This window comes from Salmo salar, chromosome ssa24 (genome assembly GCF_905237065.1).
Source record: "Salmo salar chromosome ssa24, Ssal_v3.1, whole genome shotgun sequence".
NCBI lineage: Eukaryota > Metazoa > Chordata > Actinopteri > Salmoniformes > Salmonidae > Salmo > Salmo salar.
In genome coordinates this window covers 40,702,501-40,726,522 of record NC_059465.1, presented here as the reverse complement: position 1 = coordinate 40,726,522, position 24,022 = coordinate 40,702,501, and the positions used below count along the sequence as shown (strand labels likewise).

The window sequence follows — 24,022 nt, the reverse complement described above, 5'->3', positions numbered from 1 at the left end:
GAGCTCCCTGCTAATTCAGTTATTTCCATGCTAACAAACAAATCACGAATCTACCGCCATTAACATACTGTTGTCCTGCACATCTAATGTTCTTCCTTGTGTCTATCGTCAGGTACTTACATTTATAGTATTTTGTACTATTTTTGTAAGAATAAACTACAGATCAACTGGGATCACTGGCTGGAGAGTCCTTTAAAAACAAAACGTAAGAGAGTTACAATGTACAATCATATCTATTACACTGGTGTCGAGACCAATATTCTTGTCTTCGCTGGACAACTGTTACACAGAGGCTGTAAAACAGATTGGTGGAACTACTAGGCGGACGGATGGAGCTACCATGGCTGCTCCCTTAGTAAGTGGACATACTGTCAGAATTTTTTTTAATTAATTGAACTAGGCAAGTCAGTTAAGAACAAATTATTATTTACAATGATGGCCAATCCCTAACAACACCGGGCCAATTGTGCACCACCCTATGGAACTCTCAATCACAGCCAGTTGTGATACAGCCTGGAATTGAACCAGGGTCTGTAGTGACACCTCTAGCACTGAGATGCAGTACCTTAGACAGCTGTGCCACTCGGGAGCCCAAGCACTGGTGCTTCTACTAGGGGGTTGGAAGGGTTTTGGTGAGGGTTTGTTAGTAGGGATTTATTCGTTTTTTTGTCTTATTAGTACAGAATTAGGCAAACCGTTATTGAACGCATACTCCAGCACAGTAGGTGGCGGCATGTACCTTAAACGTTAATTTGTGGACCTCCATTATACCATAGAAGAAGAATGTTTGTGACGTCACGATAAGCGTCACCATCTCACGGAAGTGCAGTGATGGCCACTCTAGATGAGTAGGATGATAATGTTTGTGTAGCGAAGGAATCAAATAACTAGACATTAACGTTCATAATTAACTTAACAACGTCACTGATAGATTTTTTTTTTTTTTTTTAAAACCTTTGCCTACAGCATATTATCTCTGTAAGGCCTGGAAAGAGCTCGCTGAGCTACACCGGGGACGCAGGACAAAATGTCCCTCTTCCAGTCGGCACTTGATTTCCTGGCAGGGCCCGGTGGCACTGGAGGCGCAAGTCGAGACCAAAATGATTTTGTTGGGCAAATTGTGGAGCTTGGTGACATGAAACTGAGAATCAAAAGGGTTATAGCTGAAGGTGAGTTATGTGTCAAGGTTGATAATCCGCATACGTCATATTTACATGACACTAGGCTTGCTAATGTTAGTTAACGTTAACTAGCTAGCAAGCTAGCCATACCGGCTAACATTAGCTAGCTAGATATCTGGTTTATTGTTAGCATACTTTATCAGCTAGCTAGAAAATGATTTTAACAAGACATACTAGATATTATAGTGTTTTATGTTTTTATTTACGGCCAACTGTTAAGACGGCTTTATTGACATTATCGGCAGGTGTCAACAAATTACATGATGATATACTGTAACAAGGGTTGTTAATATAAACACGTTAGTATACATACTGGTACTTTAGCTGTGCTGTCCATGTAACAAATAATTATTAGATAACTTTGTTTAGAAATTTGTCATGGATAATATCTATGTACACAAACAGTCTATAATCGAACTACCTAGTACCTACTTACTATATTCTGCCCTCAGTACACAACCTGCGTGGGACAGGTTCTTGCTTACCCTTGAAACAGACAGCTGACATTTTGAGGAATCTGGGGAGTATTGGAGCAGGAAAAGAGAAAGTGCTTATGTTCCGTTGGTAGTATTACCTCTTCTGACAATCTTCAAAGTAAAGTTGTGCAGTATTGTTCATGTGGAAGTTTACAGAGAGGACTCCGAGACCTGTAGTGCTTCATGCCATCAAAATGGAGAACCAATTTCCCTTTAATCACACACTTTCTCGTCTCACTCTCAAGCAATGTTTTCTATTTCCTTATTAAGGAAAATATTTGTTCTTGTGATCAGGTTTATTGTAGTGTTGTCAGTTTAAAAGGAGTGTATGGACATCCAACAATTTTAGATGCGGCAAGGTACAAAAACGGTCATGAAAGGAATAGAAATGCCCGCACAAAGGCCTGATGACGAAGACCTTCAGAATTTACAATTAACTAAACAGGAGCACTGTGTTCTCATCTGATACACTTCCTTTCATTGATTAAACATTAAAGATAGTTGGCAATAAAGGATTGTTTTAAGACTGACTTTCAAATGATTGCAGGATCTCTGCACCTCTCTGATTTGGTCCTGATTTAATTAGGACCTTTGCATTGCCATAGGCTACATTGCCTTGTCCCCTAGCTGTCATCAATGTCCTTAGGACAAGTAGGACAGATAGTTTTTACTTGTCCAAAAGCTCAAGTCACTTGTAACAATTTTTACATCATTATATGATGCAAGGAATCACAACAAAAATGCATTACTATCTTATTTACTATAGAGAATCAGACAGAAATGTTGTTTACACGCAGCATATTGGCTTCTTTGCATATTCAAGCCTCTCAAAATACAGCACTGCCCCTTTAAGGCTCTCATGGAGGATTGTTGGCCTCCCTTGGTAGCCTATAAAATATCATAACATTACAACCAAATACTTATCTTTATTAAATCATTTTCTTCGGTTCAAAACAGACTCTGGGATGACAGATCCAAAATTCATACAACCACTGCATATAAATAAAAAATCTGAAATGTTTTATTTATTCATATTATTAGCTCAACAAATGCCCACATGGCTGTAGGGTCCGTGTGAATGTTCCAAAATGCAATAGCGGGGGGAAAAACAATCAAAAGAGCCCCACAAGCACAAGGGATTTCATGCGACAGAGATTAAAATATGCGTTAGAAATTAAAAGAAAAATCCACCCAAAACCACTTCTTTCTTCAATTTGCAGTGTTAAATAACACTGTGAGAAGAATATTTTTTGTGAACAAATGTTTAATTTTGCTGTCTGTTGTAGTCGACTTGAGCTACAAACTCCGCAATGCTCTCTCTGTGGGCTGGCTAGCTTGCAAGCAAACATAGCTACACACAATAATACCAAAGATTTTACCGCTGTCAATTTAGGCGTCTACAGTCTCACCATGTTCAACCTGCAGATCGATGTGCCTCAGTGGAGTCTGGCTTTCGCAATGGCAGATACAGTGCATTCAGAAAGTATTCAGACCTCTTAATTTTTTCCACATTTTGTTACGTTACAGCCTTATTCTAAAATTGATTAAATTGTTTTTTTTCCCCCTTCAATCTACACACAATACCCCATAATGACAAGGCAAAAGCAGGTTTTCATATTTTTTTGCAAATTTAGTACACAATAAAAAAAATCTCATTACATTTACATAAGTATTCAGACCCTTTAGCAGTGTTTACAGCCTTGCGTCTTCTTGTGTATGAAGCTGCAAGCTTGGCACACCTGTATTTGTGGAGTTTCTCCCATTCTTCTCAAGCTTGGTGAGGTTGGATTGGGAGCGTCGCTGCACAGTTTTTTTCAGGTCTCTCCAGAGTTGTTTGATTGGGTTCAAGTCCAGGTACTGGCTGGGCCACTCAAGGACATTTAGAGACTTGTCCTGAAGCCACTCCTGCGTTGTCTTGGCTGTGTGCTTAGGGTTGTTGTCCTGTTGGAAGGTGAACATGAGCGCTCAGTGGCAGGTTTTCATCAAGGATCTCTCTGTACTTCACTCTGTTCATCTTTGCCTCGATCCTAACTAGTCTCCCAGTCCCTGCCGCTGAAAAACATCCCCACAGCATGATGCTGCCACCACCATGCTTCACCGTAGGGATGGTGCCAGGTTATCTCCAGACGTGACGCTTGGCATTCAGGCCAAAGTGTTCAATCTTGGTTTCATCAGACCAGAGAATCTTGTTTCTCATGGTTGGAGAGCCTTTAGGTGCCTTTTGGCAAACCCCACACGGACTGTCATGTGCCTTTTACTAGGAAGTGTGTTCCATCTGGCCTCTCAACCATAAAGGCCTGATTGGTGGAGTGTTGTAGAGATGTTCTTCTGGAAGGTACTTCCATCTCCACAGAGGAACTCTAGACCATCTAGTTCTTGGTCACCTCCCTGACCAAGGCCCTTCTCCCCCGATTGCTCAGTTTAGCCAGGTGGCTAGCTCTAGGATAAGTCTTGGTGGTTCCAAACTTCTTCCATTTAATAATGGAGGCCACTGTGTTCTTGGGGACCTTCAATGCTGCAGACTTTTGTCGATCTGTTTCTCGACACAATCCTGTCTTGGAGCTCTACGGACAATTCCTTCGACCTCATGGCTTGGTTTTTGCTCTGACATGCACTGTCAACTGTGGGACCTTATATAGACAGGTGTGTGCCTTTCCAAATCATGTCCAATCAATTGAATTTCCCAAATGACTCAAATGTGGACACTATGCACCTGAGCTCAATTTCGAGTCTCATAGCAAAGGGTCTGAATACTTATGTAAATAAGGTATTTCTGTTTTTTTATTTTAAAATTGCATTTAAAAAAAACTCTTCGATTTGTCATTGTGTGGTATTGTGTGTAGATTGATTAAGAAAAAAATACATTCAATCCATTTTAGAATAAGGCTGTAACGCAAGAGTGTGGAAAAGGTCAAGGGTTCTGTATAATTTCCGAATGCACTTTATACTTTTGAGGAGATGGAAAACTTTGCCTTTGCTATGTCAATTGCCCGCTCTGTGTATTCTGGGTAATTCTTGGACAAGGAGTGAATGTGAGTCTACTGGGTGCTAGCTCAAAAACCCAACATTAGCACCAATTTAAAAAAAAAAAAATATTCTAGTAACTTCTTTAGGAAAACAGCCCTAATATTGTGACCAAACATCATTATGTTGTCATCTCGATTCACATGTATTTATTTCCCAAGCTATAGCACACAATATTTTTACATACAGCAGGTTTTTAAAGGACCATAGAGTTTGGTCTGCTTCGTGTTTTCATTTTTACCATGGAATAAATATTGTAATACTGGTATCGTCCCGGCCCAAGTAACGATGCTGGTGTCGTCCCGGCCCAAGTAACGATGCTGGTGTCGTCCCGGCCCAAGTAACGATGCTGGTGTCGTCCCGGCCCTAGTAAAGATGCTGGTGTCGTCCCGGCCCTAGTAAAGATGCTGGTGTCGTCCCGGCCCTAGTAAAGATGCTGGTGTCGTCCCGGCCCTAGTAAAGATGCTGGTGTCGTCCCGGCCCTAGTAAAGATGCTGGTGTCGTCCCGGCCCAAGTAAAGATGCTGGTGTCGTCCCGGCCCAAGTAAAGATGCTGGTGTCGTCCCGGCCCTAGTAAAGATGCTGGTGTCGTCCCGGCCCAAGTAAAGATGCTGGTGTCGTCCCGGCCCAAGTAAAGATGCTGGTGTCGTCCCGGCCCAAGTAAAGATGCTCTATACACCAGGGCCCAAAGAGGGGCCCACTAACAACTATTTGCAGCACGTCTAACACGAACGTTCGCTCGCTCTCTCTTTCTCTTTCCTTTTCTCTCTCTTGCTCGTTCTCTCTCTCTCTCTCTACCTTATTACACTAGCCTTTTGACACCTGAGTTGGGAGTGTCTCCACTCTACAGCCCTCCAACCTTTGTCCCTCTGTCCTGGCTTACAGGTTTGAGAGCAGGAGAGTGTTGGCGTTTGAGCAGGGCTTTATTTGATTACTGAGATACCAGGGCCGTAACATACCTCAGGCATGGAATGTCAATGGCGTTGTGCCAGAAACAGGGCACCTTTACATCCTTGTCCAATAAAGAGTGAGGAGGCCCTGCCTGCAGTGTTTCATGTTTCACAGAGAACAGACTGCTCTCTAATTTCAGTGGCCTCTGTTTGTCGTTAAGGAATTGAAGCAAATCCTCATTGACTTGAAAGGGCGTATGCAAAATGAATAGTGAATTAGTATTCACTTGAGATGCCTGCCCAGTGCACACAGAGGTATCCTACATGTTAGGTGTTTAGCAAGTACAACAAATAATGAGAAAAATGTCTTTCAACACAATTCTAATACTCCCCAAATGCAGGCACAATGTTGGAATGTGCAGATCTGCTCTGAGACACATTCAGGCTGAGTGGTGGTCTTGTTTGAGCAGACTGCAGAGAGCACCCCTTTTTCATTTGAAGGTGAACTTACAACAGAATTGTTACAAGTGAGTCATCAGACAGTGTGTTGTGTCTATTCTTGAAAACTACAGCAAAACTGATGCTGCAATAACGTTGTCTGTGAAAAAGAGAACTGCTCTGTTGACATGACGGACCGTCTTGCAACGTCAATGATTTTAGCAGCAACAGTAGTGACTAAAAGCTCCCTGGAATATGGGTGTGGTCTCCAGATTAGTGTTCAGTAGTCCACCTCTGTTTCAATGAGATAATTCTAAAGCATTATTTGTCCGTTGTGACAATGTAGTGAAGTGCAATAGGTGGAGGAAACCTTATGTTGACTTCTGACAGCAATCACTATTAGATATAATGTCTCTTAAATGAAAGGTATTCGCATTAACAACACCAGCGCCCATGCTCATAAAGCATCTCAAAGTGGGAGTGCTGACCTAGGGTCAGTTTGGTGTTTTATACCATAATGTATAACATTACCTGGACGGGGGGGAACCTGATCCTAGATCAGCACTGCTACTCCAAGACACTTTATGAATACAGGCCCTGATTGGCACTACGGCAGGTATTGTTGTGCTTGCGTTCTCATCCGGGCCGTTGATCCCTCCTTGTCTTTCCCTCTGCAGGTGGTTTTGCGTTTGTGTATGAAGCCCAGGACATAGGCAGCAGTAAAGACTATGCTCTCAAGGTAAGCGTTTTGATTTCCTTCACACACATTATCCCTTTCTGCACACACCTTGCTAACGAATGCTAGTTTAGACAGACGTCACATATAGTGTCCTGTTCCTTTATATAGTGTCCTATTCCTTTATATAGTGCCCTGTTCCCTTATACAGTGCCCTATTCCTTTATATAGTGCCCTATTCCCTTATATAGTGCCCTGTTCCTTTATATAGTACCCTGTTCCTTTATACAGTGCCCTATTCCTTTATATATAGTGCCCTATTCCTTTATATAGTGCCCTGTTCCCTTATATAGTGCCCTGTTCCCTTATATAGTGCCCTGTTCCTTTATATAGTGCCCTATTCCTTTATATAGTGCCCTGTTCCTTTATATAGTGCCCTGTTCCCTTATATAGTGCCCTGTTCCCTTATATAGTGCCCTATTCCTTTATACAGTGCCCTGTTCCTTTATATAGTGCCCTATTCCCTTATATAGTGCCCTGTTCCCTTATATAGTGCCCTGTTCCCTTATATAGTGCCCTGTTCCCTTATATAGTGCCCTGTTCCCTTATATAGTGCCCTGTTCCTTTATATAGTGCCCTGTTCCTTTATATAGTGCCCTGTTCCTTTATATAGTGCCCTGTTCCTTTATATAGTGCCCTGTTCCTTTATATAGTGCCCTGTTCCCTTATATAGTGCACTACGTTTGACCAGCTCCAATAGCATGCCATTTGGGACGCATACATTGTTCTGTATTTGTTAAATGGTAAAGTTTGTGTGTGTGTGTGTGCACACAGAGGCTCCTGTCCCACGAGGAGGAGAAGAACAAAGAAATCATCCAGGAGGTCTGCTTCATGGTATCTTTTTGAGTGGTCTATGCTCATTGAACATCAAACACTGAACCTTCCTCCTAGACAACATCCTTTAGTCAAGGAACACCTGATGTGTCTGACGTCATAATCATTTTTGATAAAATAGACCAATCTGAATAAAGTAGACAATATTCTTTAACAATTCTGGTGTAGGAGTCAAATGGCAATAGGGATTTGGCACCTCGTACATCCACATTCATGACCCTAACCTCTGACCCTAACATTATTAAAAGTCTAATTCACTAAAACTTTATTTCCATTGGCATTTAGGGTCGAATGTGGCCTGGATTTTCCAGGCCGTATCACAACCGGCCGTGATTGGGAGTCCCATAAGGCGGCGCACAATTGGCTCAGCGTCGTCCGGTTTTGGGTTTGACCGGGGTAGGCCGTCATTGTAAATAAGAATTAGTTCTTAACTTACTTGCCTAGTTTAAATAAAGGAAAAAAAAAAAAAAGTAAAGCACTAATGGAAACTGGGCTTAAGAAACAACCCAGTTTGATATACAGACAATCAGTTCCTTTTCTTTGACCTGAGTGTTGTATAGAAAAAGCTCTCTGGTCACCCCAACGTGGTGCAGTTCAGCTCTGCAGCGTCCATTGCCAAGGAGGAGTCGGACACGGGCCAGGCTGAGTTCCTCATTCTCACAGAGCTCTGTAAAGGTACTGTAGACTCCACTTTATCCGCTTTGGGGCCGGTCCCCCTCTGTGTGGGGCCCGGGCCCCCTCTGTGGCACACAGTGAAGTCATAAAGCTGTTGGTGTACTTCAAGTGGAATATAAATCCCACCTAAGCTACGTCCGCACTACGTTTTCCGTTTTGCTGTGCGCAGCGCTAAGGGCTGAAATCGAAGCCTAACATTTTCTCTTCCTCCTTGAACGTAATGTGGATGTAGAGACATCTTCTAGAGGCCTATTTTGGAGTGGTATCTTCACAAGCCTGTAATACAGTTTATACTTCTGTGAATATGCCTGATTTTATCAAGCAAAATGTATGCGCTATAGTCTTCTACTAATTAGCAATACCTTAATGGCTGGTTTCCCATGCACAGATTGACTCTAGTTCGGAACTAAAAAGCATTCTCAATAGAGACTAAGATTCTCCATTGAAAAATATGTTTTGTCCAGGACTAAACTTAATCTGTATCAGGGAAACTGCCTCATAATGTTTAGCCAGTGATTTAGCAATTGCTTTGACTAGTACTTTTCATGTTGCTGATCAGGCACTTCCTGTCTTCCTGTCTGCCTCCCTCAGGTCAACTGGTGGACTTCATCAAGCGGGTGGAGCAGAAGGGACCCATGTCATGTGACACAGTGCTGAAGATCTTCTACCAGTCGTGTCGCGCCGTGCAGCACATGCACAAACAGAAGCCTCCTATCATCCACCGGGATCTTAAGGTGAGCAGTTCAAAGCCCAACTCGCCCTCATAATTTCCCCAAGGTACAGCTCTAGGATCAGTGTCCCTTTCCCAATCCTAACCTTAACCATTAGTGGGGGAAATGCAAAACTGACCCAAGATCAGCATATTTGCTGCAACATCACCCTACTTCCCCTCTCAACTCCTGCCATGGCCAATACCTCTTCCTCCTTTACTACACCATACTATACCTGCTACCATCTGTATGCTATCTAGACATAACCATTCTCTTCCGGTAAGACTTCCCTCCCTCCCTGCTCTGCCACACTTAACTTTCAGCCACTTGTTTGTCAGATTTTTTATTTTTATTTGATCAGTGACAAAATACCCTGGTGATGTGCTTGCTACAGAATGCTGATGTAGGCCTCTGTGTTCTCTGGAACCCCTCCACCCTCGCGTGGCCCTCACACTCTGTTTCCTGACTTTCTAGCGGACTCAGGGATTGTTTAAGTGTTTTTGGAATGGCAACTGAGAACCAGGTCAAACCAGAGGCTATGCGTTTTGTGAATGGGTCAACAAATGTTTGAGGAGCGGAGTTGCCTCTGCAATAAATCGCCCTGCTTCTAAAGCGCCCTACAAAATAAATCACCTGCTTCTAAAGCGCCCTACAAAATAAATCACCTGCTTCTAAAGCGCCCTACAAAATAAATCGCCCTGCTTCTAAAGCAGCGTTAAAATAAATCACCCTGCTTCTAAAGCGGCGTTAAAATAAATCACCCTGCTTCTAAAGCGGCGTTAAAATAAATCACCCTGCTTCTAAAGCGGCGTTAAAATAAATCACCCTGCTTCTAAAGCGGCGTTAAAATAAATCACCCTGCTTCTAAAGCGGCGTTAAAATAAATCACCCTGCTTCTAAAGCGGCGTTAAAATAAATCACCCTGCTTCTAAAGCGCCCTAGAAAATAAATCGCCCTGCTTCTAAAGCGCCCTAGAAAATAAATCGCCCTGCTTCTAAAGCGGCGTTAAAATAAATCACCCTGCTTCTAAAGCGGCGTTAAAATAAATCACCCTGCTTCTAAAGCGCCCTAGAAAATAAATCGCCCTGCTTCTAAAGCGCCCTAGAAAATAAATCGCCCTGCTTCTAAAGCGACGTTAAAATAAATCACCCGCTTCGAAAGCGCCCTAGAAAATAAATCACCCCGCTTCGAAAGCGCCCTAGAAAATAAATCGGCCCGCTTCGAAAGCGGCGTTAAAATAAATCACTCTGCTTCGAAAGCGGCGTTAAAATAAATCGCCCTGCTTACATTTTATTTTACATTTTAGTCATTTATCAGACGCTCTTATCCAGAGCGACTTACAGTAGTGAATGCATACATTCCATACATTTTCATTTCATGCATTTTTTTTTTTTTGGTACTGCTTCTAAAGCGCCGTTAAAATAAATCACCCCTCTTCTAAAGCGGCGTTAAAATAAATCACCCCTCTTCTAAAGCGCCCTACAAAATAAATCACCTGCTTCTAAAGCGCCCTACAAAATAAATCACCTGCTTCTAAAGCGCCCTACAAAATAAATCGCCCTGCTTCTAAAGCAGCGTTAAAATAAATCACCCTGCTTCTAAAGCGGCGTTAAAATAAATCACCCTGCTTCTAAAGCGGCGTTAAAATAAATCACCCTGCTTCTAAAGCGGCGTTAAAATAAATCACCCTGCTTCTAAAGCGGCGTTAAAATAAATCACCCTGCTTCTAAAGCGGCGTTAAAATAAATCACCCTGCTTCTAAAGCGGCGTTAAAATAAATCACCCTGCTTCTAAAGCGCCCTAGAAAATAAATCGCCCTGCTTCTAAAGCGCCCTAGAAAATAAATCGCCCTGCTTCTAAAGCGGCGTTAAAATAAATCGCCCTGCTTCTAAAGCGGCGTTAAAATAAATCACCCTGCTTCTAAAGCGCCCTAGAAAATAAATCGCCCTGCTTCTAAAGCGCCCTAGAAAATAAATCGCCCTGCTTCTAAAGCGACGTTAAAATAAATCACCCGCTTCGAAAGCGCCCTAGAAAATAAATCACCCCGCTTCGAAAGCGCCCTAGAAAATAAATCGGCCCGCTTCGAAAGCGGCGTTAAAATAAATCACTCTGCTTCGAAAGCGGCGTTAAAATAAATCGCCCTGCTTACATTTTATTTTACATTTTAGTCATTTATCAGACGCTCTTATCCAGAGCGACTTACAGTAGTGAATGCATACATTCCATACATTTTCATTTCATGCATTTTTTTTTTTTTGGTACTGCTTCTAAAGCGCCGTTAAAATAAATCACCCCTCTTCTAAAGCGGCGTTAAAATAAATCACCCCTCTTCTAAAGCGCCCTAGAAAATAAAGGTGTTGCTGACTCTTGTCCTTGCTTTATTGATGTTTATCAGAATCCAAATACATTTACGTCTTACAGGAATTTGATCTGGTGAAATGGTGCTGACATCGCCTTACAACAAACAACATTCCCAGACCGAATATAGAAAAACAAATGTACACACAAACTGCAATCGCGTAATGGGCTACTGTCCTTTTTTGTCTGCCTCCTCCAGATTGAGAACTTGCTGATCAGTCACCAAGGCACCATCAAGCTGTGTGACTTTGGCAGTTCCACCACAATAGCCCACTACCCTGACTACAGCTGGTCTGCCCAGAAGAGGTCCATGGTGGAGGATGAGGTGATTTTGGAAACCCCTGTCTGTGACCATGTTCTAGTACTCTTCCCACTATCGCTGCTGAAAACTCCCAGGGGAGAGGAGGCCTAGTCCTGGACTATAAATCTACTTGAATGGATCATTTCCTTAAATACTTTTTAGTCCAGAATTAGGCTTAATTAGTGTCTGGGGAAACCATCCCCTATTGATATAATTACACAAAATTATACTTTGTTCCTGCACCAACGTTGGTTAATCAAATCAGAACACACTGGCTTTCCTCAAACCCTGTAACGCCAGTCTATTTTCCTCCAGTTTAATGGTGCGCTACAGGAAACTAGCATTGATACAGAAAGCTAATTATTGGCTAGAAGAATCACTCATGCATAAGATTTTCTTGGAAACAGGCTGTTAATCCCCACAATTTCCTGGGAAAAGTAAAAGGTTAGATATTTTCTGGATTTGAATGTGAGGAAGATAGCTAAACCTTAGAAATAGAATGCCTAGGACTTGGAACCTTCAATAGGTAAACTCATGGGTGCACTCAAAATGGCTGCCAGACGACCCATTATGGCATCATTGACTTAAATGGGGAGGCCCGTTCTGCTCATTCTAGTTCTGTGAGCTACTGGTAAACTAAAGTTACCATCTCTGGTCACCTTCCACTGTATCCAGATCACCAGAAACACTACTCCGGCCTACAGGACACCTGAGATGATTGACCTGTACTCCAACTTCCCCATTAACGAGAAGCAGGACATCTGGGTAAGTCTTGTCATAGCAACATTATTTAGTCTGTCTATTTGTTTTTTGTTTTTTTGTTTTCGTTTGCTGCTGTATTGGTTGCTATGTCACCTGCTACGGTGAGCCCTTTGTGCCCTGGTCAAAAGTAGTGCACTATAAAGGGAATAATAAAAATTATTATTATTTTTTTTAAATTGCCCCTTTAAACCACATCTCTATAGCCTGTTGATCATTTTTCTCTGTGTGTGTGTGTGTGTGTGTGTGGTGTGTGTCTCTCTCTCTCCAGGCATTGGGTTGTATCCTCTACTTGTTGTGTTTTAAGCAGCACCCCTTCGAGGAGGGCGCTAAGCTGCAGATAGTCAACGGGAAGTACGCCATCCCCCAGAATGACATCAAGTACACTGTTTACCACGAGCTCATCAGTAAGGAACCTCTGTACATTCATCAGATCAGGGCTCTGAAATTGGTGGTTGTCTTAGTAAATGCGGCCTGTGGTTGTAAAAATAAATGAATAGTTGAATATCTGATTTAAAAATAAAGAGAATCCATGTACAAAGCAGTCCATCTCGGTCTAGTTGCTGTTTTTGCCAGGAACGACTAGTATTTAAAAGACGAGTAACAAAACGCACACTGAAAAAATATGGTCGACCGACTTTGAGATTATGATGTGAGATCTGCCAGAAGAGGACTGGCCAGCCCTCGGAGCCTGGTTCCTCTCTAGGTTCCTTCCTGGGTTTCTACCTCTGGGCCTGGTTTCTTCCTTAGGTTCCTGCCTCTGGCCGCTCCTCCGTGCCTGTTTCTTCTATGTTTTTTCCTGGGTTCCTGCCTCTGGCCACCCCTCAGTGCCTGGTTCCTCTCTAGGTTTCTTCCTAGGTTCCTGCCTCTGGCCACCCCTCGGAGCCTGGTTCCTCTCTAGGTTTCTTCCTGGGTTCCTGCCTCTGGCCACCCCTCAGTGCCTGGTTCCTCTCTAGGTTTCTTCCTGGGTTCCTGCCTCTGGCCACCCCTCGGAGCCTGGTTCCTCTCTAGGTTTCTTCCTGGGTTCCTGCCTCTGGCCACCCCTCGGAGCCTGGTTCCTCTCTAGGTTTCTTCCTGGGTTCCTGCCTCTGGCCACCCCTCAGTGCCTGGTTCCTCTCTAGGTTTCTTCCTGGGTTCCTGCCTCTGGCCACCCCTCGGAGCCTGGTTCCTCTCTAGGTTTCTTCCTGGGTTCCTGCCTCTGGCCACCCCTTGGAGCCTGGTTCCTCTCTAGGTTTCTTCCTAGGTTCTGGCCTTCTGGAGTTTTTTTCTAGCCACTGTGCTTCTGCCACTGCATTGCTTGCTGTTAGGGTTTTAGGCTGGTTATCTGTTAAGCCCTTTGTGACAACTGCTGATGTAAAAAGGGCTTTAAAATGTGCTAAGAGGTTCTGTTTGGGCCATTCCTCTCCTCAGGATCCATGCTGAAGATCAACCCAGAGGAGAGGCTGTCCATCACGGAGCTGGTCAACCAACTGCAGGAGATCGCTGCGGCGCGCAATGTCAACCCCAAGTCTCCCATCACAGAGGTAACCGACTGACCTTCGACCCCCTGACCCTTGACCTCTGAACCCCTTCTGCTTGTCTGACCTTACAAGCATTGCAACCCAACTCATGTCTCCTTTCTAGAGCCTTTTGCATGAGGGGTCTTGACATAGACTATTACTACCAAATACCAAATGAACGTCACAGGATGTGTAATGATGTCAGCCAAACACCCCATGTTGCCAGTTAAAAATAAAAATCTGTTTAGTTGCTCACACAATGACCTACTTATTTCTCAGTTTGGGGCATTGTCCTAGCATTAGCTGTATCAGAGTGTCTGTGGAGAGGGGTGAGTAGTTGTGGGTTGTCTATCTTCCGTTCTGAGAGAGGAGGATATATTCTTGGTTGGCTACTCAGGGTAATGCCCCCTGCTTAAGGTCACACGATAGGTCAGGTCACCTTTCCCTCCTTGTGTGACCATGAGGTTTAGAGATTCCCTCTCCCTCCCCCTTGTTCTTGGACCTAACTCCTCCAGGTTTGGTATAACCAGTGTATTGTTAAAGCTTCCACCTTAAACATCTGCAAACGTTGATGAGTTAGGACCAAGGGCTATGTAGGAATTGAATTGGGACTGTGTAGCCCAGTCCCCCCCCCCCTCCTACTCCTTTACGGCAAACAAGTCAGTTCTTGGGGTACAAAGGAAGTCAGTTCTCCAGTAGTGCCACCAACTCTCTGAAGAGCTATTGAGAGAGTGCCTGCTCCCCTCCCTGCTTCTGCCTCAACCCCTCCACCTGCCCCCTCCACCCGCCCCCTCCACCTGCCCCTGCCACCATCAGTCACAAAGGAGTGTCTCATCCCAGCCATATTCACACACTACAGGCGTTTCAGTCTTAATGGAAAGTGATGTCACGTGATGGAGAGAGAAGGACACATAGGAGATGGAAAAAGAAAGACACAAAAGGGAAGGAGGGAGAGAGCAATACTTGGCCTACTGTGGGACTTGGCATGTTGTGGGACTTGGCCTACTGTGGGACTTGGCATGTTGTGGGAACCGTATACTTGGCCTACTGTGGGACTTGGCATGTTGTGGGAACCGTATACTTGGCCTACTGTGGGACTTGGCATGTTGTGGGAACCGTATACTTGGCCTACTGTGGGACTTGGCATGTTGTGGGGACGGTATACTTGGCTTACTGTGGGACTTGGCATGTTGTGGGAACCGTATACTTGGCCTACTGTGGGACTTGGCATGTTGTGGGGACGGTATACTTGGCTTACTGTGGGACTTGGCATGTTGTGGGAACCGTATAGTTGGCCTACTGTGGGAGGGACTTGGTATGTTGTGGAACCGTTTACTTGGCCTACTGTGGGACTTGGCATGTTGTGGGGACGGTATACTTGGCCTACTGTGGGACTTGGCATGTTGTGGGAACCGTATACTTGGCTTACTGTGGGACTTGGCATGTTGTGGGGACGGTATACTTGGCCTACTGTGGGACTTGGCATGTTGTGGGGACGGTATACTTGGCTTACTGTGGGAGGGACTTGGTATGTTGTGGAACCGTTTACTTGGCCTACTGTGGGACTTGGTATGTTGTGGGAACCGTTTACTTGGCCTACTGTGGGACTTGGCATGTTGTGGGGACGGTATACTTGGCCTACTGTGGGACTTGGCATGTTGTGGGAACCGTATACTTGGCTTACTGTGGGACTTGGCATGTTGTGGGGACGGTATACTTGGCCTACTGTGGGACTTGGCATGTTGTGGGGACGGTATACTTGGCTTACTGTGGGACTTGGCATGTTGTGGGGACGGTATACTTGGCCTACTGTGGGAGGGACTTGGTATGTTGTGGAACCGTTTACTTGGCCTACTGTGGGACTTGGCATGTTGTGGGAACCGTATACTTGGCCTACTGTGGGAGGGACTTGGTATGTTGTGGAACCGTTTACTTGGCCTACTGTGGGACTTGGCATGTTGTGGGGACGGTATACTTGGCTTACTGTGGGACTTGGCATGTTGTGGGGACGGTATACTTGGCCTACTGTGGGACTTGGCATGTTGTGGGGACGGTATACTTGGCTTACTGTGGGACTTGGCATGTTGTGGGGACGGTATACTTGGCCTACTGTGGGAGGGACTTGGTATGTTGTGGAACCGTTTACTTGGCCTACTGTGGGACTTGGCATGTTGTGGGAACCGTATACTTGGCCTACTGTGGGAGGGACTTGGTATGTTGTGGAACCGTTTACTTGGCCTACTGTGGGACTTGGCATGTTGTGGGGACGGTATACTTGGCCTACTTTGGGACTTGACATGTTGTAGGAACCATATGCTTGGCCTACTGTGGGACTTGGCCTACTTTGGGACTTGACATGTTATGGGAACTGTATGCTTGGCCTACTGTGGGACTTGGCATGTTGTGGGAACCGTATGCTTGGCCTATTGTGGGACTTGGCCTACTGTGGGACTTGGCCTGTTGTGGGAACCCAATACTTGGCCTACTGTGGGACTTGGCCTACTGTGGGACTTGGCCTACTGTGGGACTTGGCATGTTGTGGGAACCCAATACTTGGCCTACTGCGGGACTTGGGACTTGGCTTGTTGTGGGAACTGTATGCTTGGCCTACTGTGGGACTTGGCCTACTGTGGGACATGGCATGTTGTGGGAACCGTATGCTTGGCCTACTGTGGGACTTGGCATGTTGTGGGAACCGTATGCTTGGCCTACTGTGGGACTTGGCATGTTGTGGGAACCATATGCTTGGCCTACTGTGGGACTTGGCATGTTGTGGGAACCGTATGCTTGGCCTATTGTGGGACTTGGCCTACTGTGGGACTTGGCCTGTTGTGGGAACCCAATACTTGGCCTACTGTGGGACTTGGCCTGTTGTGGGAACCCAATACTTGGCCTACTGTGGGACTTGGCCTACTGTGGGACTTGGCCTACTGTGGGACTTGGCCTGTTGTGGGAACCCAATACTTGGCCTACTGTGGGACTTGGCCTACTGTGGGACTTGGCATGTTGTGGGAACCGTATGCTTGGCCTACTGTGGGACTTGGCATGTTGTGGGAACCATATGCTTGGCCTACTGTGGGACTTGGCATGTTGTGGGAACCGTATGCTTGGCCTACTGTGGGACTTGGCATGTTGTGAAATTGATAGGGGGGTGGTGTAAGAGTTAGGTTGACCTTTTTTCTTGGAACGGTTGGCATGGCAGGGATGGACTTCTATTGGCTCTATTGTTTGGAAGTAAATGGGGGGTGTTAATAGTTTACTAGTGGTAAAAGCGTCACGGTCATAAGGCTAATCTTTTGCTGTTGGTGAGCAGCGCCGTCTTAAGCAGTATCAGCAGCAGTAGTATCAGCAGCAGCAGTAGTATCAGCAGCAGCAGTAGTATCAGCAGCAGCAGTAGTATCAGCAGCAGCAGTAGTATCAGCAGCAGTAGTATCAGCAGCAGCAGCAGTAGTATCAGCAGCAGCAGCAGTAGTATCAGCAGCAGCAGTAGTATCAGCAGCAGTAGTATCAGCAGCAGCAGCAGTAGTATCAGCAGCAGCAGCAGTAGTATCAGCAGCAGCAGCAGTAGTATCAGCAGCAGCAGCAGCATCATCAGCAGCAGCAGCAGCATCAGCAGCAGCAGTAGCATCAGCAGCAGCAGTAGCATCAGCAGCAGCAGTAGCATCAGCAGCAGTAGCATCAGCAGCAGCAGTAGCATCAGCAGCAGCAGTAGCTGGCGGTAGTAGTGGCGGCGGCAGTAGTAGTAGTGGCGGCGGCAGTAGTAGTAGTGGCGGCGGTAGCAGTAGTAGTAGTGGCGGTAGCAGTAGTAGTAGTAGTAGTGGCGGTAGTAGCAGTAGTAGTAGTAGTGGCGGTAGCAGCAGTAGTAGTAGTAGTGGCGGTAGCAGCAGTAGTAGTAGTAGTGGCGGTAGTAGTAGTAGTAGTAGTGGCGGTAGTAGTAGTAGTAGTAGTGGCAGTAGCAGCAGTAGTAGTAGTAGTGGCGGTAGTAGTAGTAGTAGTAGTGGCGGTAGTAGTAGTAGTAGTGGCAGTAGTAGTAGTAGTAGTGGCAGTAGTAGTAGTAGTAGTGGCAGTAGTAGTAGTAGTAGTGGCGGCGGTAGTAGTAGTGGCGGCGGTAGTAGTAGTGGCGGCGGTAGCAGTAGTGGCGGCGGCAGTAGTAGTAGTAGTAGTGGCGGCAGCAGTAGTAGTAGTGGCGGCAGCAGTAGTAGTAGTGGCGGCAGTAGTAGTAGTGGCGGCAGTAGTTGTAGTGGCGGCAGTAGTTGTAGTGACGGCGGGAGTAGTAGTAGTTGTTGTGGCGGCGGTAGTAGTAGTAGTTGTGGTGGCGGCGGTAGTAGTAGTAGTTGTGGCGGTGGTTGTAGTTGCGGTAGTAGTAGTAGTTGTGGCGGTGGTTGTAGTTGCGGTAGTTGTAGTGGTGGTAGTAGTGGCGGTAGTGGTAGTGTCGGTAGTAGTAGTGGCAGTAGTAGTAGTGGCGGTAGTAGTAGTAGTGGTGGTGGCGGTGGCAGTAGTAGTGGCGGCGGTGGCAGTAGTAGTGGCGGCGGTGGCAGTAGTAGTGGCGGCGGTGGCAGTAGTAGTGGCGGCGGTGGCAGTAGTAGTGGCGGCGGTGGCAGTAGTGGTGGTGATGGTAGTGGTGGCAGTAGTAGTAGTGGTGGTAGTGGCGGTGGTAGTGGTGGTGGTGGCAGTAGTAGTAGTGGTGGTAGTAGTAGTGGTGGTGGTAGTGGTAGTGTCGGTAGTAGTAGTGGCAGTAGTAGTAGTGGCGGTAGTGGTAGTGGTGGTGGTAGTAGTGGTGGCGGTAGTAGTGACAGTAGTAGTAGTTGTGGCGGCAGTAGTAGTGGCGGCGGTAGTAGTAGTGGCGGTGGTGGTGGTAGTAGTCGTAGTGGCGGTAGTAGTGGTTGCGGTTGTAGTAGTAGTAGTAGTGGCGATAGTGGCGGTATTGGCCGTAGTGGCGGTATTGGCCGTAGTGGCGGTATTGGCCGTAGTGGCGGTTAGTGGCGGTAGTAGTGGTGGCGGTAGTAGTGGTGGTGGCGGTAGTAGTGGTGGTGGCGGTAGTAGTGGTGGTGGCAGTAGTAGTGGTGGCGGTAGTAGTGGTGGCGGTAGTGGTGGCGGTAGTGGTGGCAGCGGTAGTGGTGGCAGCGGTAGTGGTGGCAGTGGTAGTGGTGGCAGTAGTAGTGGCGGTGGTAGTAGTAGTGGTGGCAGTAGTAGTAGTGGTGGCGGTGGTGGTAGTAGTAGTGGTGGTAGTGGTGGTAGTGGCGGTGGTGGTGGTGGTGGTGGTAGTAGTGACAGTAGTAGTAGTTGTGGCGGCAGTAGTAGTAGTAGTGGCGGCGGTAGTAGTCGTAGTGGCGGCGGTAGTAGTCGTAGTGGCGGCGGTAGTAGTCGTAGTGGCGGCGGTAGTAGTCGTAGTGGCGGCGGTAGTAGTGACAGTAGTTGTGGCGGCAGTAGTAGTTGTGGCGGCAGTAGTAGTAGTAGTGGCGGCGGCGGTAGTAGTAGTAGTGGCGGCGGCGGTAGTAGTAGTAGTAGTAGTGGCGGTATTGGCCGTAGTGGCGGTTAGTGGCGGTAGTAGTAGTGGCGGTAGTAGTGGTGGCGGTGGCGGTAGTAGTGGTGGCGGTAGTAGTGGTGTTGGTGGTGGCGGTGGTAGTAGTAGTGGTGGCGGTGGTAGTAGTAGTGGTGGCGGTGGTAGTAGTAGTGGTGGCGGTGGTGGTAGTGGTGGTGGTGGTGGTGGTAGTGGTGGCGGCGGTGGTGGTGGCGGTAGTAGTAGTGGTGGTGGCGGTGGTAGTAGCGGTAGTATTAGTAGTAGCGGTAGTGGTAGTAGTGGTGGTGGCGGTAGTAGTAGTGGCGGTAGTAGTAGTGGCGGTAGTAAGGGATAGACACAACTGCTCCCCTGTGTCTGAGGGCAGAATTAGACTGGGATGATCTGTGTTAAGCGGGGGTTTCTCTGTGGGGTTAAGGAGCTTACCCCCTCCGGAGAGGAGGCACAGCCAAGACTGGTGACGGTTTGACCCTCACTGACACACCCAGAGATACCTACACTCTAGTCCAGGGGAGATACTTCTGTTCTGACTGAATCCAACGACTGACTGCCTTCTCTTGGGACTTGTTTTCGTCCTTCTCTTCACTTGTCAACTGTTTGTTTTTGGTGCTTGGTCGCCCCATGAGTCTGTTGAGGCCAGATTACTGTTTGAGGCCTGCTTACGATGGCTATGAATCTCTGCAGCTGCTGGAGCAGAACGGAGGCTTTGGCAACAACGGCGCACAGCCCCCAACCCAGATCCACAACATCCACAACGCAGGTGAGTTCAAACGCTGTGTGTGTGTGTGTGTGTCGTGTGTGGCGGCAGTGTGTGTGTGTCGTGTGTGTCGTGTGTGGCGGCAGTGTGTCGTGTGTGTCGTGTGTGGCGGCAGTGTGTGTGTGTGTCGTGTGTGGCGGCAGTGTGTGTCTGTGTCGTGTGTGTCTCGTGTGTGTGTGTGTGTGTGTGTCTCGTGTGTGTGTGTGTGTGTGTGTGTGTGTCTCGTGTGTGTGTCTCGTGTGTGTGTGTCTCGTGTGTGTAGTAGCAGTACCAGTAGTAGTGTGTAGTAGTGTGTGCGTGCGTGTCTCGCGTGTGTGCGTGCGTTTTTATTTTTACATTTTTTTTTTATACCTTTTATTTAACTAGGCAAGTCAGTTAAGAACAAATTCTTATTTTCAACGACGGCCTAGTGGGTTAACTGCCTTGTTCAGGGGCAGAACGACAGGTGTGTGTGTGTGTGTAGGGTTATCATTGTTAGTTACTCAATAAGATGCATTTCAGCCACAATTGAGCCTGTCTACTGGAACGTTCCCCGCCATGTTCTCTTCATAACGGGACACCAGTAGCTCTAGCCATAGATCACACTATCTGCCCTAGATCACTACCCCTGCCTGGGGACACTAATCACAATTGATTGCGGTCTGGAGGCTAACTTGGAGGGTAACTGGCGATGAGCTCACCATGGCTGTAATCAGGTTATGCTGCTGGCTCTTGGCGCCTTCCCTCCCTCCTGAGCCCAGGGTAGGAAAGAACAAGTATGGCTGCAGTGTAAATTGGTTTGGATCTGAGTTGATGAAGGCAGGCTGGGTCCATATTTACCAAGCATTTCAGAATAGGAATGCTGTTCGAGGAACAGTTTTGCCTTTTTATATTTATAAGGAATAACATTCTATGGACAGATCCTAGATCAGCACTCCTACTCTGAAATGTTTGAAACATATGACCCCTGATCAGACTTTCCCTTCACCTGAAGGCCAGATGGTCACACTCTCACAACCCACCAGCTGCTGTGTTTGTCTTCTTAGGAGATGCATGGTGTGGTCCACTTGTCGCCTGATGTTTGCACTCAGTGTGTTTTAAAAAACCCTAATAATAACCTACGGATACATAGATTTTAAATGCTGGAACATGGCTTACAGCTCATTCAGGAAGGGACTGGCGTGTCAATATTTCATATATAATATGAAAAAAAAAAAATATATCCACAGGGAAAAGCACAGGCAGGATTTGTAAGTTTATATGCTTAGTATTTTAAAATTTTTACTGGCACTAAATTAATGAAAATACTAAGCATAAAACTTTCATATCTTGCATGTGCTTTTCCCTGTGGATATATATTTACACTGACTCTTTTCAGAATTAGCACTGCAAACATCTAGGAACACTTTATTATAATCTATTATAATCTTGGCTGTAATACTTTTGTTTGAATCTATCATACTTGGAAATGTAACTTTTTTAAGGAAGAGTGCTTATGGAGTGGACACAACTACTACTGCTGGTGCTACTACTACTGCTGGTGCTACTACTACTACTGGTGCTACTACTACTGGTGGTGCTACTACTACTACTGGTGCTGCTACTACTACTACTGGTGCTACTACTACTACTACTACTACTACTACTACTACTACTACTACTACTACTACTACTGGTACTGCTGCTATTACTGGTACTGCTGCTACTACTGGTACTACTACTACTACTGCTGCTACTACCACTGCTACTACTACTATTGCTGGTACTACTACTGCTGGTGCTACTGCTACTACTGGTACTACTACTACTACTACTACTGCTGGTACTACTACTGCTGGTACTACTACTACTGCTGGTACTACTACTGGTACTGCTACTACTACTACTGATGGTGCTACTACTGGTACTACTACTACTACTACCGCTGGTGCTACTACTGGTACTACTACTACTACTACTACTACTACTACTGCTGGTGCTACTACTGGTGCTACTACTACTGTTACTGCTACTACTGGTACTACTACTACTATTACTACTGCTGGTGCTACTACTGCTACTACTACTACTACTACTACTACGGCTACTACTGTTGATCTGGTGCTATGTATTCGGCTGTTAAGAGGATTGCTCTTTTGGCAGTCAGCCATCTGGTGAACAGACTGGGGGCTCCCTGTGATGAGATGCTTCCTGCACTCATTCACACCTGGCGTCAGTGCTTCATTTGAGCCGGATCCTGCCGGAACAGGATCCGGCACCTCTCTTTTGTTCTCTTTCGTTCACGGAGCCCATTTGCCAGGATCAGATAGCCTACCTCTTGTGGCATGAACAATTATTTTCACTGTTTGCAATGTAAAAATCATAATAAAAGCAATCAGAGTAGTTACATTTTGGCTTCCTCTGTAATTGTCATGCCCCATTTAAAAAGAAAAAAAGAAAAAAGAAAAAAACGTAATGTGAAAATGTGCCTGGTTATTGTAAGAACTGATACATGTTGGGCTGGCCCGGGTTTATGGCAATATTTTAACCTATATAGACCATTTCTGTGGTGCGAGAGAAGCACGCCTGTATCTCTCAAAGAACTAAAATGAGATTCTGTTTTTATGATCTCTCTCCCTCTCTGTGCTCTGATAGACATGAGCCGGCAACTCTCATCTCTTCAGCATTGCACATCATCATTTATTTCCTAATGGAATAATAGCTGCTGGAAGTGTGCTGGAGGTGATGCAGCACTTTGCAGTCTGTTAAGAAAGAAATGAAATAATTCCCAATACTACATCAAGAGTACACCTATAATTTAGCCACTGAGGATCCATAGCTAATTTGAAAAAAATTGCCTAGGCATGCCTACTGTCGGTAAAGCGTGTCAGATCTGTCAGTGAATAGCATGCAGCCAAAACAGACCTTTCGCAATATTTCAAATACAATCGCTGGAAAACACAGTTTGGAAAGCAAATGAATCCGCCTGAAAGTAAAATACTAATCTGTTAATTTGCCAAGTTTTTAACTTCCAAATAGGCCTATTGAGTGAACAGCATAGTTTTACAAAGTAAAGCAAGAGAGAGAGATGAGCTTTTGGCTGCTGAGTGAGCTGCACATCATTGAGTGAGTCAGTGAAACTGGGAAGATGTTTTGGACTAATTTACTCCTCGTATTGTAGCCTACAGTAATGTGTTTCTACGCACACCTAGGCTATTGATGGATTCAAGATAATGTTGTTTTTATTGATCAGTTTGTCAGTGTCAAAGTAGCCTGTCATTTCGATTAATTTGTGAGGTATTAAAGATTTTGCGCAAGTCTCCAGTCATGTAGAATTGCATGAAATATATTTATAAAAGCCCACATTTTTCCAGGACTCCAGGCTACAAAAAATGTACTCCATGTGTGCAACTTCTGCAAGCGGCTCCACACCGTTGCTCATTTTTTGTTCCAGCACGTCCCATATTACAAATTAAGCACTGCCTGGCGTGTATTCAGTAGTGCACACTGTAGCAAAATGTTTCGCAGTATAAATATGTTTTAATTGGATAAATTCAGGTTCCTCCCCATTTTGTCATGTTAGCTTCCGTTTGGGTACTAGAAAGTAGACCCATCCACTAAACTGGTTCATCACCTACGGTGGTAGGGTTACGTCATCCCTCTAAAAAAACATGGAGAAAAGACAAAGGACCCAATTCAATGAGTTGTACACTCATGTCAAACCCTATTGTCAAGTCCAGGGTTCATCAACTAGATTCAGCCACTGGCCAATTTTCTTTTCTTGAGTGGATGGTCGGGTGGACTGCAAATTCACCAGATGAAGCCCAAACCGATATGCTTGACTAAAACATAATCATTTCAAACCTTGCTTACATTTGTATACGATCACGTCTCTCTATTATGCGGGGA

General features: G+C 45.6%; 1 protein-coding gene across 3 annotated transcripts in view; it reads left to right on the top strand.

Annotated features, from left to right (window-relative positions):
* Positions 1-753: 753 nt before the first annotated feature.
* gak (cyclin G associated kinase) overlaps positions 754-24,022 on the top strand; it is a 48,603-nt gene continuing 25,334 nt past the window's right edge. For 2 of the 3 annotated variants that reach the window (XM_014172641.2, XM_014172640.2), the window contains exons 1-10: positions 778-1,169; positions 6,686-6,747; positions 7,519-7,578; positions 8,139-8,253; positions 8,845-8,987; positions 11,521-11,646; positions 12,298-12,387; positions 12,653-12,788; positions 13,792-13,904; positions 20,083-20,158. In XM_014172641.2, coding sequence (XP_014028116.1) covers positions 1,028-1,169; positions 6,686-6,747; positions 7,519-7,578; positions 8,139-8,253; positions 8,845-8,987; positions 11,521-11,646; positions 12,298-12,387; positions 12,653-12,788; positions 13,792-13,904; positions 20,083-20,158 — 1,063 coding nt within the window. In that variant the 5' untranslated portion in view covers positions 778-1,027. Of the gene's footprint in view, positions 1,170-6,685; positions 6,748-7,518; positions 7,579-8,138; positions 8,254-8,844; positions 8,988-11,520; positions 11,647-12,297; positions 12,388-12,652; positions 12,789-13,791; positions 13,905-20,082; positions 20,159-24,022 lie in introns of all 3 variants that reach the window. The other variant, XM_045706848.1, reaches the window with a different exon arrangement.